We start from the raw sequence: 14283 nt of genomic DNA, 5'->3' as shown, positions 1-14283 counted from the left end.
CTTAAAATTATCTGTTTACTTATATATATATAATTAGGGATGCGCAATGAGTTGAGCCAACTTCATGTTGACTCGAACTCACCTGAGCAAGCTCGACTTGAGCTTGAGTTAAAACCCAAGCTATAAATGAATCGAGTTCAAGTTACACGAGCTTGACTCGACATGCCGGTAATTTTTTTTATGAATTCTAACACCATTTTTGTGGTTTTCGTTTATATATATATATATAAACAAGCTACATGATCTTGAACCAGCTGAGTCCAATTTAGCCCATGTGACCGCGCTCGAGTTTGGCTCACTAGTTGTATATTCATATATATAATATGCCCTTGAGGAATGAGAATTTTTAAAATAGTGCCTCTTAACCAAAAATTTCTAACTCTGCCGCTATTTTTGTGATTCGAGTCAAGCTCCATGTGACTGCGTTCGAATTTGGCTTACTAGTTGTACATTCATATATATAATATGCCCTTGAGGAATGAGAATTTTTAAAATAGTGCCTCTTAGCTAAAAATTTCTAACTCTGCCACTATGTGTCGCCCTTCTCAAGCATGCAGAAACAGGTAAAATCTCTACCATCCAAATTCTATGTGCTTCTGTATGCAAACTTATGCAGGTTCTGCTTTTATACTCCATATGCACGTGTATATGTATTTCTGCTCCAAACTTTTCCTTCATCTCATCCGTATTGGCATTTACAACTTCGTTTCCTAGTTGACCAAGAGCAGTGACATTTGCTTTCTAGCCTAGAATCATTCAGAACATCAGACGCCTTTGCTAGTCCAATGTCAATGTTGGCAAAATGAGGTATCCAAACCCTTTGAGAATCATATAGCTGGGGAATATCATCAGTGGATTGGATCCGAAATACAGAAGCCAAGGTCGGGCTAGTGCTAATCGAATTTGATAAGAGAATCTATATTATCATTTTAGAATTCTACAAGTTATCAACCGGATTCCAAGTTTTCATTGAATCGGACTAATTAGATTTATAATTGAACACAACCTTTGATAAGGCACAGGGGAGTAGCACCTGTGGGAATGGAACTGAAGACGTGCTGTTCACATGCTACCTTACATATACTGCTCATGAAGTAGCAGACAAGATCTTCACAAGTGCAGGCAAAAAAACAGCCAAATGTGGACTCACCACCCAAAAAAAAAAGGTTTCCAAGGCGCAAGGGGTTGAGATAGACAATCACAAGGATATCAGTGTCTATCACAATAGACCTTTCTAAAGGTAAAAAAGTAGAAGATAAATATGGTGTTGTGCATGATAAAGAGACTCTTGCCAAATCAAGCCCAAAAAATGTGATCCATTGTCGGCAAGAGTATCCATCCGTTTGTAAACTCTCATTACATATATAGCGGAACCTGCAGCCTCTAACGATTAAGAGAGTGCTTGCAGAGACCGTGGATGTAGGCTAGTGGGCGAGTCTACGTGTAAGCCCAGCTATTGTTGGAAAATGTTGTTACACACAGAACAAATTTAAGGATTTGGTGTCAAAATGCACATGAAGAAGGCACCTGGGAATAGCATCCCGAAAGAGTGGGCCAACTGGGCGACAAGGAAAGTACCTGTCCTAGATGCACCAGCTTCCATTGATCTCTTGAGAACTGACAGTACCTGAACAAATGGAAACATTTACAAAATTAAGCCAATTGACAGACCATATACTCATCCAGGACATCACACATTTAGGACAAGATAGTAAATGCACAGGTAACAGATGACTCTGCTAATTAGGGAATATGAGTAGATGAACCTATATTTCACAACGATAACAAGGATGAAGATTAGTCTAGTTCTAGTTTTAAGATAACAAATAAATAAACAAATAAAAGATCAAGTGGTACAAAGTTCATCACAACTGCGCTGGGTCATTAATAGTTTCTATTTATGATTGCCTAGCAGTTTCTTTGTGAACCAAACACGTTAAGAATCTGGTAATTTTTCTTTGCCAAACACGACCTCCAATATGTCCTACAATATGACAATTCTGAACACATAAAAAAGTATGTCTTACATCCACATGACCGAGTTAAACATCATTGCTATCAAATAAGTTTTGATGAATGTATAACTGCAATAATACAACTTTTAGCTATCATTTTTACAACAAGACTACACGTACACCAGGCTTTTCACAAACACAATTTCAATGGTTGTTACCTAGTGGCCATCTGAGTCATTTCACACATTTCCTATAGCGTTTTCTGAAAATAACAAAATGATAGCAAGGAGAAAAAAAAGCAAGAGACACAACACAAGATTTAGAATGGTTCAGTCACAAATGTATGTCCTACGTCCACTATAAGGACTCTCTCTCTCTCTCTCTCTATATATATATATATATATATATATATATATATATATATATGTATATGTATATGTATATATCTTCGATCAACAGGACAGCGGAGGGGTAGATGAGCTTTTTATTAGCCATTCTGACATGTTTTACAGGATATATCTCGTTCAACAGATTCACATTTTCACAAGCACTCAACAACTTCATTGTTTGGCTGTCCTACTCTGAAATGCCAAACGTTATTTTAACTCTGAAGCATCACTACCAGTATGAGCAAAAAACTTAGCAGTTGGGTCCATGATCCTCTGTTGGCCATCTGTAAAGCCCATCCTTGAAAGTTCCCTGAACAAGAGAACTCTTTGAAAATAACGTTTGGCATTTCAGAAACCAGTATAATCAAACTCAAAATAACAACCATTATCATTTCAAAAACCTTGCAAGTTGCAACTGAAAGTCTGAAACTAAAATCTGTGAAATTACAGGCACATGTAAAATATTATTCAATTTAAATGACCAGTTGTCCAAAAAGAACCTCACCCCTACTTGCTATCGGAAAAGTCGACCCATTGCAGATCACAAGGCCTTGTGAAGAACTGCTTTCCTGTTTCTCAGTCGTGCCTGTGGACTGTGGTGGAACCCAATACCTGGTGTGAGGCTCCAGTATCAGCAACCCAGGATGGATTTGAATTCATGCTCATGGCTGCAGCAAAAAACTATAGTGTAAAAAACCCTAGAAGTATTGTTTTTCTTGCCACAGAATTGAGACACAACCTAGTTCTATTCTCCTTGACCATTCTTAGTGCTATTTAGTTGTTTGAAATTGCAGGAGCCATTACTGGACTGGTTTCCCACACCATGGGAACAACCTCATCATCTAAACCAACCCCGGCCTCTATCTTGCTGAGAGAAGACCACTGAAGTATTTTTCAGTAGAGACCAACAATGTAGGATTCAAAAGGTCTAGGCATTGTTCATACTTCATAGTAACAAGCATATCATACAGTTCAAGAAAGGATGGAAATTTTTGAAGGGTTGAAACAGTAATAATAAAGCTCCCATATTCTATGGATAACCCATTTAACGTATATAAACCAAGTCATCTTCTTTCACAATCTCACCCATGGCAACAAATCAATCAGCCAAAAACTTTATATGATTGAGAGATGCAGCAATCTTCTTGTCTCCTTTTTTAGCATTTTGAAGACTGTGTTTTAACTAGAAGATATACAAGTATCACTAAGAAGCATGGGCTTTCCCTAACATGAACCAGGCCTATATGGGCAGTAGGGTACTGAGGATTTGACAGAGCATGGCCTCAGTCATTGTCACCTTGACCCAGCCGAAAGTGAGCTGACGTTTGCATTGCCACAAGGCATAGGCAGGATTTGGTTTCATTAGTACCTTCCTTACAGGATGAGACACATCGACAAACTTCATAAGGTCTTGGCTGATCATCACAGACTGAATTTGTGAACGCCAGAGAAGGAAGTTGTTACAATCTAACTTGATGGACACCAAAGAGGCAAAAGCATTCCATTGCACAATGGGAGCAGCAGAAAACCAAACAAATGCTGAAGAGTAAGTCGCCTTTGAATCTTATGTTATGACAATAACAAAATGATAGCAAGGAAAAACAAAAGAATAAGCATGGAAGACAACACAAGATTTAGACTGATTCGGTCCCAATGTATGATCTACGTCCACTATAGGACCTCTCTCTCTCCCTTTTCCCCTATCTATCTTCAATCAACAAGGGAGAGGCAAGGTAGATGCATTTTTCTTTCACATGATTTACAAGATATATCTCGTACAACAGACTCACAGTTGTTGTTATCATTTCTACAGCTATGCTCATCCTCATCCTTTTTTTTCAACGCATCTAGATCCCTCTCACTTTTTGTCAATCTTCAACTGATTGCATCTATCTGATTTGGCCTTATCCATATTCAAATGTGTGGCACGATCTTTGGTCAGCTCAGCTTCCTCCTTGTTTATCTCAACAGTTTTTGCAAGCTCAAATGCAATAATAAAATTTACTGTCAAGAAATAATGTGGTATGGAGTTTCTGTAGTAGGTTGGCATCCTTCTTCAACCATAACATCAAACAGTTGAAGAGCACAACAAGACTGACCAAATTGCCCAAGTAGGGAGAAAGGGTTCATGTAAGTGCCAGCTCTCATATCACCAAATAGGTATTCCCTTAGTGTTTGGCAAACGTGCAGAAAAGAGTCAAGATGCGACGTCAAAGAAAGCAGAAACAAATATTGAGACTATTTTTTAAAAACAAACCTCACGTGAATGTTCTGGACAACCTCATAACCATTGACTCATTGTAGATACTAATTGTTTTGAATGACCAGAGTTCACATGCCACGACGAATGCTGATTGGTCCATATGGCACTGTCATTTTCCTGCATGCATATTTCAGGAAATTCTATAACTTTTTATCAACCATGTCTACCAACCACCAACATTCATAATCCATCTGGTGCATGCCTGCAGATCTTGCCAGTTAGAGCAGATTAGGCACACATTGTAAGGGAAGCAGAAGGTGAAGGAATCAAGCTTGCTCATTTCTGTTTTCTTTCACATCTGCATCTTCTTGAGAAACTGGTCTAATGCTCTTCGGGTGCTCAGTACCACAATAAGCATTTCATAGAAGTTTATCTTGGAACGAGGACAGTGTCTCACTTGCATGTCTGGGGAGATTTGGAAAAATCAAACATCTCAGCAACATATATAATAAAGGTCGGAATATGCTTAGTGGACCCACCATCTTGTGATCAGAAGCAAAGTTATTCCTCGCTCTTGCTACCCAATCCAGCTACTAAAACCTGCATTTTTCTTGGCCCCTCGGGCTTTCATTTCTTGCCTTACCTTCATTGCATCTGCCCTCCGCTCCATTTCAATGTATAAGTTAGCCAATAACACATAATATCCTCCTTCATCTGGTTTCAATAAAATCAATCGTCTCAAGACGTCTTCTGCCATCTGGGCATTGCCATGGATCTTGCAAGCACCCAATAATGCTCCCCACACTTTGTCATTGCAGGGAATTGGCATGCCCACCACAAGTCTATATGCTTCATCCAAGAGGCCTGCACGGCCAAGAAGATCAACCATACACCCATAATGCTCAATACCAGCATCAATGCAATAATCCTTCTTCATGCTCTCAAAATATTGTTGCCCCTTATCTACTGACCCATTATGTGTGCACGCACATAGAACTGCTAGGAACGTGACTCCATCTGGCCTCACTCCGACTCCCTTCATCTTCTCAAAAAGGGCAAGAGCATCTCGACTTCTTCCATGCACTGCAAGGGCCGATATCATTGAATTCCATGTTATCAAACTGCGGTGGGGCATTCTCTCAAAAACCAGTTGTGCCCGTTCAATGCAGCCACATTTAGCATACATATCAATCAGAGCATTGCAAAGGGAGATCATCCATCCAAATCCATTATCTTCAATGTATTTATGGAGGCCCAGCCCGAGTTCAAGGTCTCCTTTACAAGAACATGATGAGATAACGCTGATCATAGTAACCTCATCCGGCTTGATGCCAGTGGATTGCATCTGATAAAACAACTCAAGTGCCTCTTTAGCAAATCTTAACCTTGCATAGCCGTTGATCATAGCCGTCCAAGAAACCACATCCCTATGAGGCATCTTGTCAAAGATCTGGCGCGCTGATTCTATGTCATTTACTTTCACATACCCAAGAACTAAGGCGGACCAAGAAACCACATCCGGATCACGCATTTCATCAAACAACTTGTGTACGGAAGAAATTACACCCTTTCCAGCATACGAGTGAAGTAAACCATTCTGAACGTACAGGTAGGATTGAAACCCGCACTTGATTACTTGCACATGAATAGATTCTCCTTCTGAGACGGTCGAGGACATCCTGGAGCAAGCCTTGAGAAGGAAGGGGAAGGTGAAGCCATCCGGGCTGACAGATTTCTGCTTCATTAGTTTAAAAATTGACATTGCTTCTGCAGGATGTTTGCTCACAGCATAACCCCTGATCATGATGTTGTAGAAGAAGATGTTTGGGTCCTCGAGAAGTCTGAATATGAGCCTTGCATAGTGGATGTCACCTCGTGGGGAGATGGCACAGAAAGTTAGCAGCTTGGAGGCAATAAGGGTGGTGGGGTGGTGGAGTTGGTGTCTGAAGACACGGGCATGGATGGGCTTGAGAACGTAAAGGTTGGTGCACCAACTCTGTAGCAGAGAAACCAGGGTCTGTTCTACTCCATGGAGGGCCAATACCATGCTTTCTTGCTACCCCAGCGTTTTCCTCTTCTTCTTCTTGTTCTTCTCTTTTTTGTCATAAGCAGCATCTCGGGAACCAATCAAAACTAAAAAACTGCCGTCTTCTGGAACAATTTATTGAGACATACCATGATTTTCTTCAAAACTCATGTAAGCGACCATCTATTTAAAATTTCTTAATATGAGTCCAGCTTCTCTTCAAAATAGACAAGAAACGAACCTGCCATGACAACCTCAGTCGAGTCACGCGTAAGATAAAAGTATTAGAACGTATTCCTGCATTCTTTATATCAGAAGAATTATTTAAATTTATCTCTTCCTTTCCTAATTATCAGAAAAAAGTATGATACTCTTGTGATAAATTAGAGACAAAATACCTTATGAGTTGATCATAAACTGTCCAATCAGCTTTCCAAATAAATGGTTAAATCCAACAAATTTAAGGATGTAAGATCACTTCGAAGAATTTGTGAGACGCAAGATCTACTGTAAGCTTCTGAGAGATCACATAATCTGCTAAATCTCTTCGTACCACCAGCTGTTCTCAGTGCAACTCCCACCGTACATGCTGCTAAAAGTGTCAAGAAGAATGAAGAAGCGTCTTCACTGCAAATCTGGGAAGGAGGCTTCAGATTCCCACAAAACAAAACTTAATCACACAAACCTGTTGCTTATTGGGTAACAAAGCTTGATATGACATCACTGTGATTGAACTGTTAATACAATATATGGTGCATCCTATACTAATCCATCTTAAAGATTCTCTAATTCTGCATTAACCTAAGAAATAACACTACGGAAAAAAATTCTGCAAAAATTGATTGAAATAAGGTTATAATAAACTAAAATCAAGACATACCAATTAAACCACAACAGAAATCAGAGAAAAGTTCCAATCTCAGCATAAACAACTTCTACGCTTGCTGAAATGGAATTAAAATAAACTCGAGTCCTAAATTAAAAAAAATGATAAACCTCCGTCATGCTATTTCAAATCATGTGAACAACAGAATTAAGCACCCTATTTATTTTCGCAGCAATAAGCTGAACAAGATTTAAGTAAAAGCATGCAACGTAACTATTTGGCAAACTATTGAAGCTTATTCATGTCTGCAGTGCTAAACACACATTGTGAAAACCTATAGCAGTTTGGCCTATATCAACTGTTGGCAACGTAGCAGTAACTATAAACTGTTCGCAATGTGGCAGACTAAAATAAACACAAAACTTGGGTTGTTCGTTTCATATGTGCAAACCATATATATAGACACCTTCAGTTGACACTACGGCCTTACTTATATTTTCACATTTTCTTTGTAAAAGACTGCCAAAATCTAAAAATGAAAAACTTCAATCTTGAAGGCCAGCACAATGAACACTCTCTTCGCTAGAATGCGAGTGCATGCTCTCCTAATTGCCTCCTGAAAAATAAATTTTGTTGAGCCTTCACATGACGGATAACCAACAAATACAATAGATACCTAGGGCATAAGAAGCACTAGTATTATGCTATCCAATGAACACAAAACCTGGGTTGTACTTGTACGTGCATCTCACCTACAACCTATGTTATTTATGTTATTGGCCAGGCCGATCTTTACAATTTTTTAATTGAACTTACTAGTGGAATGCAATTTCACGTCTCCTAATAATCATACTAATCACATACTACTATGGGTAAGCTAGATCTCATTAAACTTATTTGTTCGATCATTCAATCACAATTCACTCAATGGTTCGTTCTTTCAGTCTATCAGTTCATAAAGATAGGATATCCATGTCCTGCTTAATTAGGTTTCAATAGGGCTGCACGACGAGATGAGTCAGCTCGAACTCGACTCAAACTTGCTTGTTAAAACTCGACCCGTCTATAAATGAGTTGAGCTCGAATTCAAATCTCAAAATATTAAATGAGTCGAGTTTGAGTTGTAGTAACTTGACTCTTTTAAACTGGACTTAGATAGACTACAACGAATATTGAATTATAATAAAAAAAATAAATTAAATGAGTAGCAACTAAACAAGTTAATTGAGTTAAACTAGTTAAGAGGAACACGACACACTTAAGATAAATGAGTTAAGCGAGTCGAGTTCGAGCTCAACGTTGTATTGTCAAGTCGAGCTCGATTCGAGTTGGAGTCGAGTTCAAGCTTGAGTTATTTGAGTCGAGTAGAGTCAAGCTGGAGCTCATGTGCAGCCCCAGGCTTAATACAATCAAGTGCTACTCAAGATGTGCTTTCAGTTGGCACGCTCCTCTTGTAGATTACATGAACATACCTTAAGCAACCAGGCCTCAGACCCAGCTACAAGCTGCAGCATGTAGGACTAAATGTAATTTTCTTTTAAGGCTTTAGACCACTTACCTATGAGATCTTGCCAATTTTAAGTATCCCAAATTACGATCATTTCACATTATCATTAAGATAAGACAAAGAATCACACATTGAGACGTTGGACTTAGGTTCACAAGTACCCACTAAATACACCAAAGAATTAGGCACCTAAAACTATCCAACATAAATGTTTTGGTATATGCATATGCACACTTAAAACTGTCCTACACAGATTTTTATGCTATATTATTCTCATGCACATCTGTATCCATATCTCTCATCAACGACACTAAACGGTCATGCATAATTGTACTCGCTCAAGCATACAAATAAATTTGATGTCATCGTCATATAACAATATATTCCTCCTAGTTCACTGTTTACCCATCCAGTCAGTAGCAGTTCACACAATGACAAGAAATTTTTTTTTAAATCATCATAGGATTCACCAAAAATTATAATAAGGCAAAGACTAGACTGCAGTTTTTTCTTAGAAAAATAAATTTTCAATTCTATCGATGAATCATCCTGCAGCTGTATATATATGTATGTATGTATGTATATTTATATATATTGAAATCAGACAGCCAATATTGCTGGATGATTAAATTCTTAAAATCTGCCACTAAAAATTCCACACAATATTAGCAACCTTTGGATCGCTAGGATTCGCAAATTCTAAGATAGAAGGGAAAGTCATAAAAGGGAAAAAGAAAAGCAAAGAAAAATAAGTGTATGAGAGAGAGTCCCCACACCCCATCCCAACCCCACACACACGCACGTATATAAGAGGCAGATATGTCAGAGAGAGAAAGATCTAGTTGGAGTAGCACTGGACGAACCATCTGCGCTCCTCAGTCATTTGTTAGATATTAGGAGGGTCCCAAAAAAGGTTGTGATTATATATTGGCACCACTCAACTAGGGCTGCACACGAGCCGAGTTAAGCTTGAGCTGGACTCAACTCAAAAAATTCGAGTTTGACTCAACAATACAATGTCGAGCTCGAACTCAACTCGTTTAACTCGTTTATCTTAAGCATGTCTTTTTTTTTTTATCTTGCTAGCTCGTTTTAACTTAACTCGTTTAACTATTTTCTCATTAGTAATCGAGTTTGAATGAGTCGAGTTCTTACAACTTGAACTCGACTTGTTTAACTCGTTTATGTCATGCATGTCCACTTTTTTTTAACTTGTTAACTCATTTTAACTCGATTAACTAAATTAGTTCCTACTCGTTTTACTATTTTCTCATTAGTAGTCGAGCTGAGTTGAGTTCTTACAACTCGAACTCGTAACATTTCAAACATGCACTCGAACTCAAGCTCAACTCATTTATAAACGAATGAGTTCGAGTTAGTTCAAGTTGGCTGACTTGTTATGCAACCTACACTCAACCAACCCTGCCAACTAATTATAACATTATACTTGAATAAGATTGGGTTGTTCACTTCCTTGAGTGTCGTAGCAGATCTGACCACAATATCCCCTCCTTTCTCTCACCCCCCCCCCCCCCCTCTCCCTCTCTCTCTCCCTTTTAATCATCCATGCAAATTGGCAACCTTAAGATTCCTAACTGCAAAGGTAATTATATACTCTCTATGATTCTCCTAAGCTGCATTCGTTTCATCACAGATCTCAGATCTATGGATTTAAGATTGAACACTACTCTTATCCAATAAATCCATGGCTTTCAATAACACCAATATAAAATCCACGTTAAGGAAATCCTCTCCTCTGTTTGTTTAAATTGATGATCTTGGGAACGTTTAAATTGAGGATCTTGGGAAGAACATCTTTTAATGCAGCCCCTCATCTTAACTATCAAACGCAACCTTAGTTGATGGAGGACAAAAAAACCGCAGCCTAAACTTCTGGGAAATAAGATTAAAGATGACAAAAACGACTTTTTTGTTGATACATTAATAAAATCGACATTAGAAAATTAAATATTTACTTGTCATAACTTTTGATCGGTGATAGGCCTCGATGTATGACTGGGACGCGACCATCAGACCTTCTTAAACTCCAAGGTAGCCCGTGGTTAGAAAATAATTTTAAGAGACCCTTTCATATATATATATATATATATATATCATACTGCTGCTAAATGATGGCCAATGGTTAAATTTATTTATAAAATCTGTCACAAAATCTTTAACCACACAATACTATTAGTAACGGTTGATGATGTAGTATTTGGTGATGGTGTTTTTAGCGATAGATTTTAAATATTTAGTCATGCAACAAGCGGCTTATATATATATATATATATAATATATATATATATATATATATATATATATATATATATATATATATCGACCCTTGGTTATTTAAAATTTAAACGTCTTAGATATTATGTTCAAAATTTTAAGATTTTTATGTTTGATTTGCAACAAAAATTTGAATTCTTTGTTTTCAAGGTGCAAGGATTATTTTTCATCCAACTTCCAGTAAGACCTGCCCTCCTCTAACTTGAGAATTGAGGTTCATGAATTTGAAGTATAACCAAATCCGATAATTTGTCTCCAATATGCATTTCTCAAAGAAGATCCAAAAGCAAATATATGTAAACTTTTCTTTACTTAAACCTGATGAGGCTGTTCAACACCATAATACGCACAAAGGGATTATTTACAACAGTAAGTAGGAATATACAAATGAATGTTACCGCCCATACAGCACAGAAGAACACTCTAGCACATAATGGAACCCTGCCGGCATCCCCCGCATTTCACTTTTCTTGTTCAATTGTCTGAACTCATGATTCTAAGAGCGTGAATGCCAGCCAATTCAGCTGAATCAATCCCTGAAATACATGTTAAGCAGAACTGTCATTGTCACAACCGATTTAATGCAACATGAATTCACACAAGCGGTAACATGGAACAAAACTTTGATGCTTCGGCCAGGCACATCAGGAAGACAAAGAAAAGAAAAAAAAAATCAAAGGCTTCTATCAACCAATATAACTGGAAAATAATGAATCTGAAAGGAGAACTTGATCCAAACAAAAACACAAACAGACAAGTCCAAATGGAAAAAGCTTCAAATGGGATATACCTAGATACCTGTGTTAGAATCCACAGTTATGTACAATCACATATGGTCATGTGGTTTCAAGCACGACCCCTTCCAATTTTACGCTGCATTAATAGAATCGCTTGTCTCACCTATCATCCTTGTTTTGGTTCTCTTTGAATGAAAAAAGGCATATCAAAAGATGAACCAACAGGAACTTGTGACTTGACCAGTTCCTATGTGTTTTGCTCGGTGTTTCTGGAGGACAAATTTTAATGTTCTTTTTCCATCTGAGACTGTGATTGAGTTTCTGCCGAACTTTTAATGTTCTTTTTCCATCTGAGACTGTGATTGAGTTTCTGCCGAACCAAGAGTACCAAAAGTTGAACTAATTGGGACTGCCAGCATCGGTTCTTGACCAGTCCAAACACCAAGCACTTCTTTCAAGCCAGAACCAGAACCAGTGGCTCCAGACGGTGAATAAGGCTTTTTCACCTTCCTTTTCTTCATCTCCTAGAAAGAAAACAAACAAGCGCACTATAAATCGCAAAGTTCAGCAGCATTAGCTTTTGCAAAAAATGAATGCTAAATCAGACCTTGAAATGGTTGGGTCCAAAAGTGTTCATGGCTTGCTCAATTGATGCATAAATTTCCAAAGCTTGATGAGATTCATGTAAGCATTCTATGACACGGATATTTTCCTTTGACCCTGCAGTCCTGTGCAAATAGAGTACAAGCAGAGATGGAGGTGATTTCGGATCATCCTTCCTTCCATAAGTAAGCTCCATAGTATGCAGGTCACTCCATGACACATCCCATAACACTGAACAGGGATCTCTTGATGGATTAAACTTCCCCTGGGCCAAAATCTGGTAGATGATGGTTTATTTTGATAATTTATTTTGCCAGTAAAACATAATAAAAGAAGTAACATTAAACAGGGAGAGGACTAAAGGTGAACATACTTGTAGCAATAAGACCCTTCGATGGGTGATAACAACAATCATCCCTTTTGGAAGTATAAAGTGATCTTCATAAGAATCTGATAGGGCGAACTTTCCTCTGACCTTAAATAAATCAGCTTGGCCAAATATTGCTCCAGACTCAGCGAGTTGTAGTATGATCTTCAAGAAAACAGCAGCTTTCCAGTGTAAATTGTAGGAATCAAAGAAGAAACAGCATATATTCAATGCCTAAGAGTACAATAAAAAATTGTACATGTTTGTACTTCTTTAATCAAACCCAAAATTTGAAAAACTCCTGAAATATTTCATTGCTGAGAAATTATTGAAAATGACAATTATGATTAGGAATGGACTGATGGACATCATAAACATTGAGGAGTCCTAACTGCAACTTCCAATTTTTAGAGACCAACATAAACAGCGCCTCTTTAAAGTTAAAGTTTAGCTTAGAAGCATAGAGACGACAAATGTGTCAAAACCCATACTGGCTTGATATCTTAAATTTGCAATATGTGGTTGGAGCAGGCAACAATTAGCAGAAACATGGATCAACCAACAGCCCAAACACTAAATGCTCATCGCATGGAGAAAATATTTACAACGTAGTTAAGCCAATACCATTAAGAAAATTTCCTTTCACTTAGGTCATGCCAATGATTTTAGTTAATTGGGTTGACAGCATCACATGTTGCTCATTTCAAAGGACCGAAGTACAATGGTCTCAACAGGCTCCTACATGGTAATTAGTAGTTCTAGAGAGAGGTATTGCGATTCAAGAATCTCAACAGCCAAACTCAGTAATCTTTAAGACTACATATTGCTGCATAATGATGTTTAAATCCAAAGAGAACGAGATTGGAAAAAAAAATGGAAAAAATGAATTTGCAATGACTGCATGAAGCCAGAAAACATGAACCAGAAACAGAGACAACCTTATCCCCATCCTATGGATGTCTTGGAAAAATACTACCTGCCCTTGTGCTTTGTACTCATCATATGGTCGGAGCACATTGTCACCACTGATAACGCGAGGAAGGCGCCTACGAAGTAACTGCTCTTCTGAAGCTATAGCAGATGTTATTTTCATTCTTACAGCATTTGCCCCTTCTGTAGTTTTAGATAAAAGATCAAGCACCCCACTCACAGGTTGCGCTGCTGCACCTATTATTCCTTTACCCACTCCCTGAACAAATCCCTCAACCCCAGAAGATTTTGCACCCTCGAGTGGCTTCGTCAATATACCTGTAACTCCTCTGAATAGGCCTTTTGCTAAAGCTCCACCACCCTCTCTAATAACATCTCCGATGTCCTCCACAGTACCTTTACCTCCCTGTGTACAAGCAGTGAACACATGAAGAAATACAAAGAA

General features: G+C 38.1%; 2 protein-coding genes across 9 annotated transcripts in view; both read right to left on the bottom strand.

Moving 5' to 3' along the window:
• Positions 1-1249: 1249 nt before the first annotated feature.
• Positions 1250-7146, bottom strand: LOC116249754 (pentatricopeptide repeat-containing protein At5g06540-like). 2 transcript variants are annotated; one of them, XM_031623005.1, is made up of 4 exons: positions 6972-7146; positions 3714-6814; positions 2850-3012; positions 1250-1627 (listed from the first exon to the last, which is right to left on the bottom strand). In XM_031623005.1, exon 2 carries the CDS (start codon positions 6592-6594, stop codon positions 5125-5127), a length of 1470 nt encoding a protein of 489 aa, XP_031478865.1. In that variant the 5' UTR covers positions 6595-6814; positions 6972-7146; the 3' UTR covers positions 1250-1627; positions 2850-3012; positions 3714-5124. The 2 variants fall into 2 exon arrangements, with proteins under 2 accessions (XP_031478865.1, XP_031478863.1); XM_031623003.1 differs by having other exon boundaries at positions 4602-6814.
• A 4348-nt stretch (positions 7147-11494) lies between these two features.
• Positions 11495-14283, bottom strand: part of LOC116250249 (uncharacterized) — a 100092-nt gene continuing 97303 nt past the window's right edge. For 5 of the 7 annotated variants that reach the window (XM_031623829.2, XM_031623831.2, XM_031623832.2 and 2 more), the window contains 5 exons: positions 13885-14244; positions 12915-13073; positions 12546-12818; positions 11992-12462; positions 11495-11737 (listed from right to left, as the gene is read on the bottom strand). In XM_031623829.2, coding sequence (XP_031479689.1) covers positions 12271-12462; positions 12546-12818; positions 12915-13073; positions 13885-14244 — 984 coding nt within the window. In that variant the 3' untranslated portion in view covers positions 11495-11737; positions 11992-12270. The remainder of the gene's footprint in view (positions 11738-11991; positions 12463-12545; positions 12819-12914; positions 13074-13884; positions 14245-14283) is intronic. The other 2 variants (XM_031623830.2, XM_031623833.2) reach the window with 2 other exon arrangements.

The sequence above is a fragment of the Nymphaea colorata genome, chromosome 3, assembly GCF_008831285.2.
Source record: "Nymphaea colorata isolate Beijing-Zhang1983 chromosome 3, ASM883128v2, whole genome shotgun sequence".
Classification (NCBI taxonomy): domain Eukaryota; kingdom Viridiplantae; phylum Streptophyta; class Magnoliopsida; order Nymphaeales; family Nymphaeaceae; genus Nymphaea; species Nymphaea colorata.
This window is presented reverse-complemented; position numbering and strand designations above follow the sequence as displayed.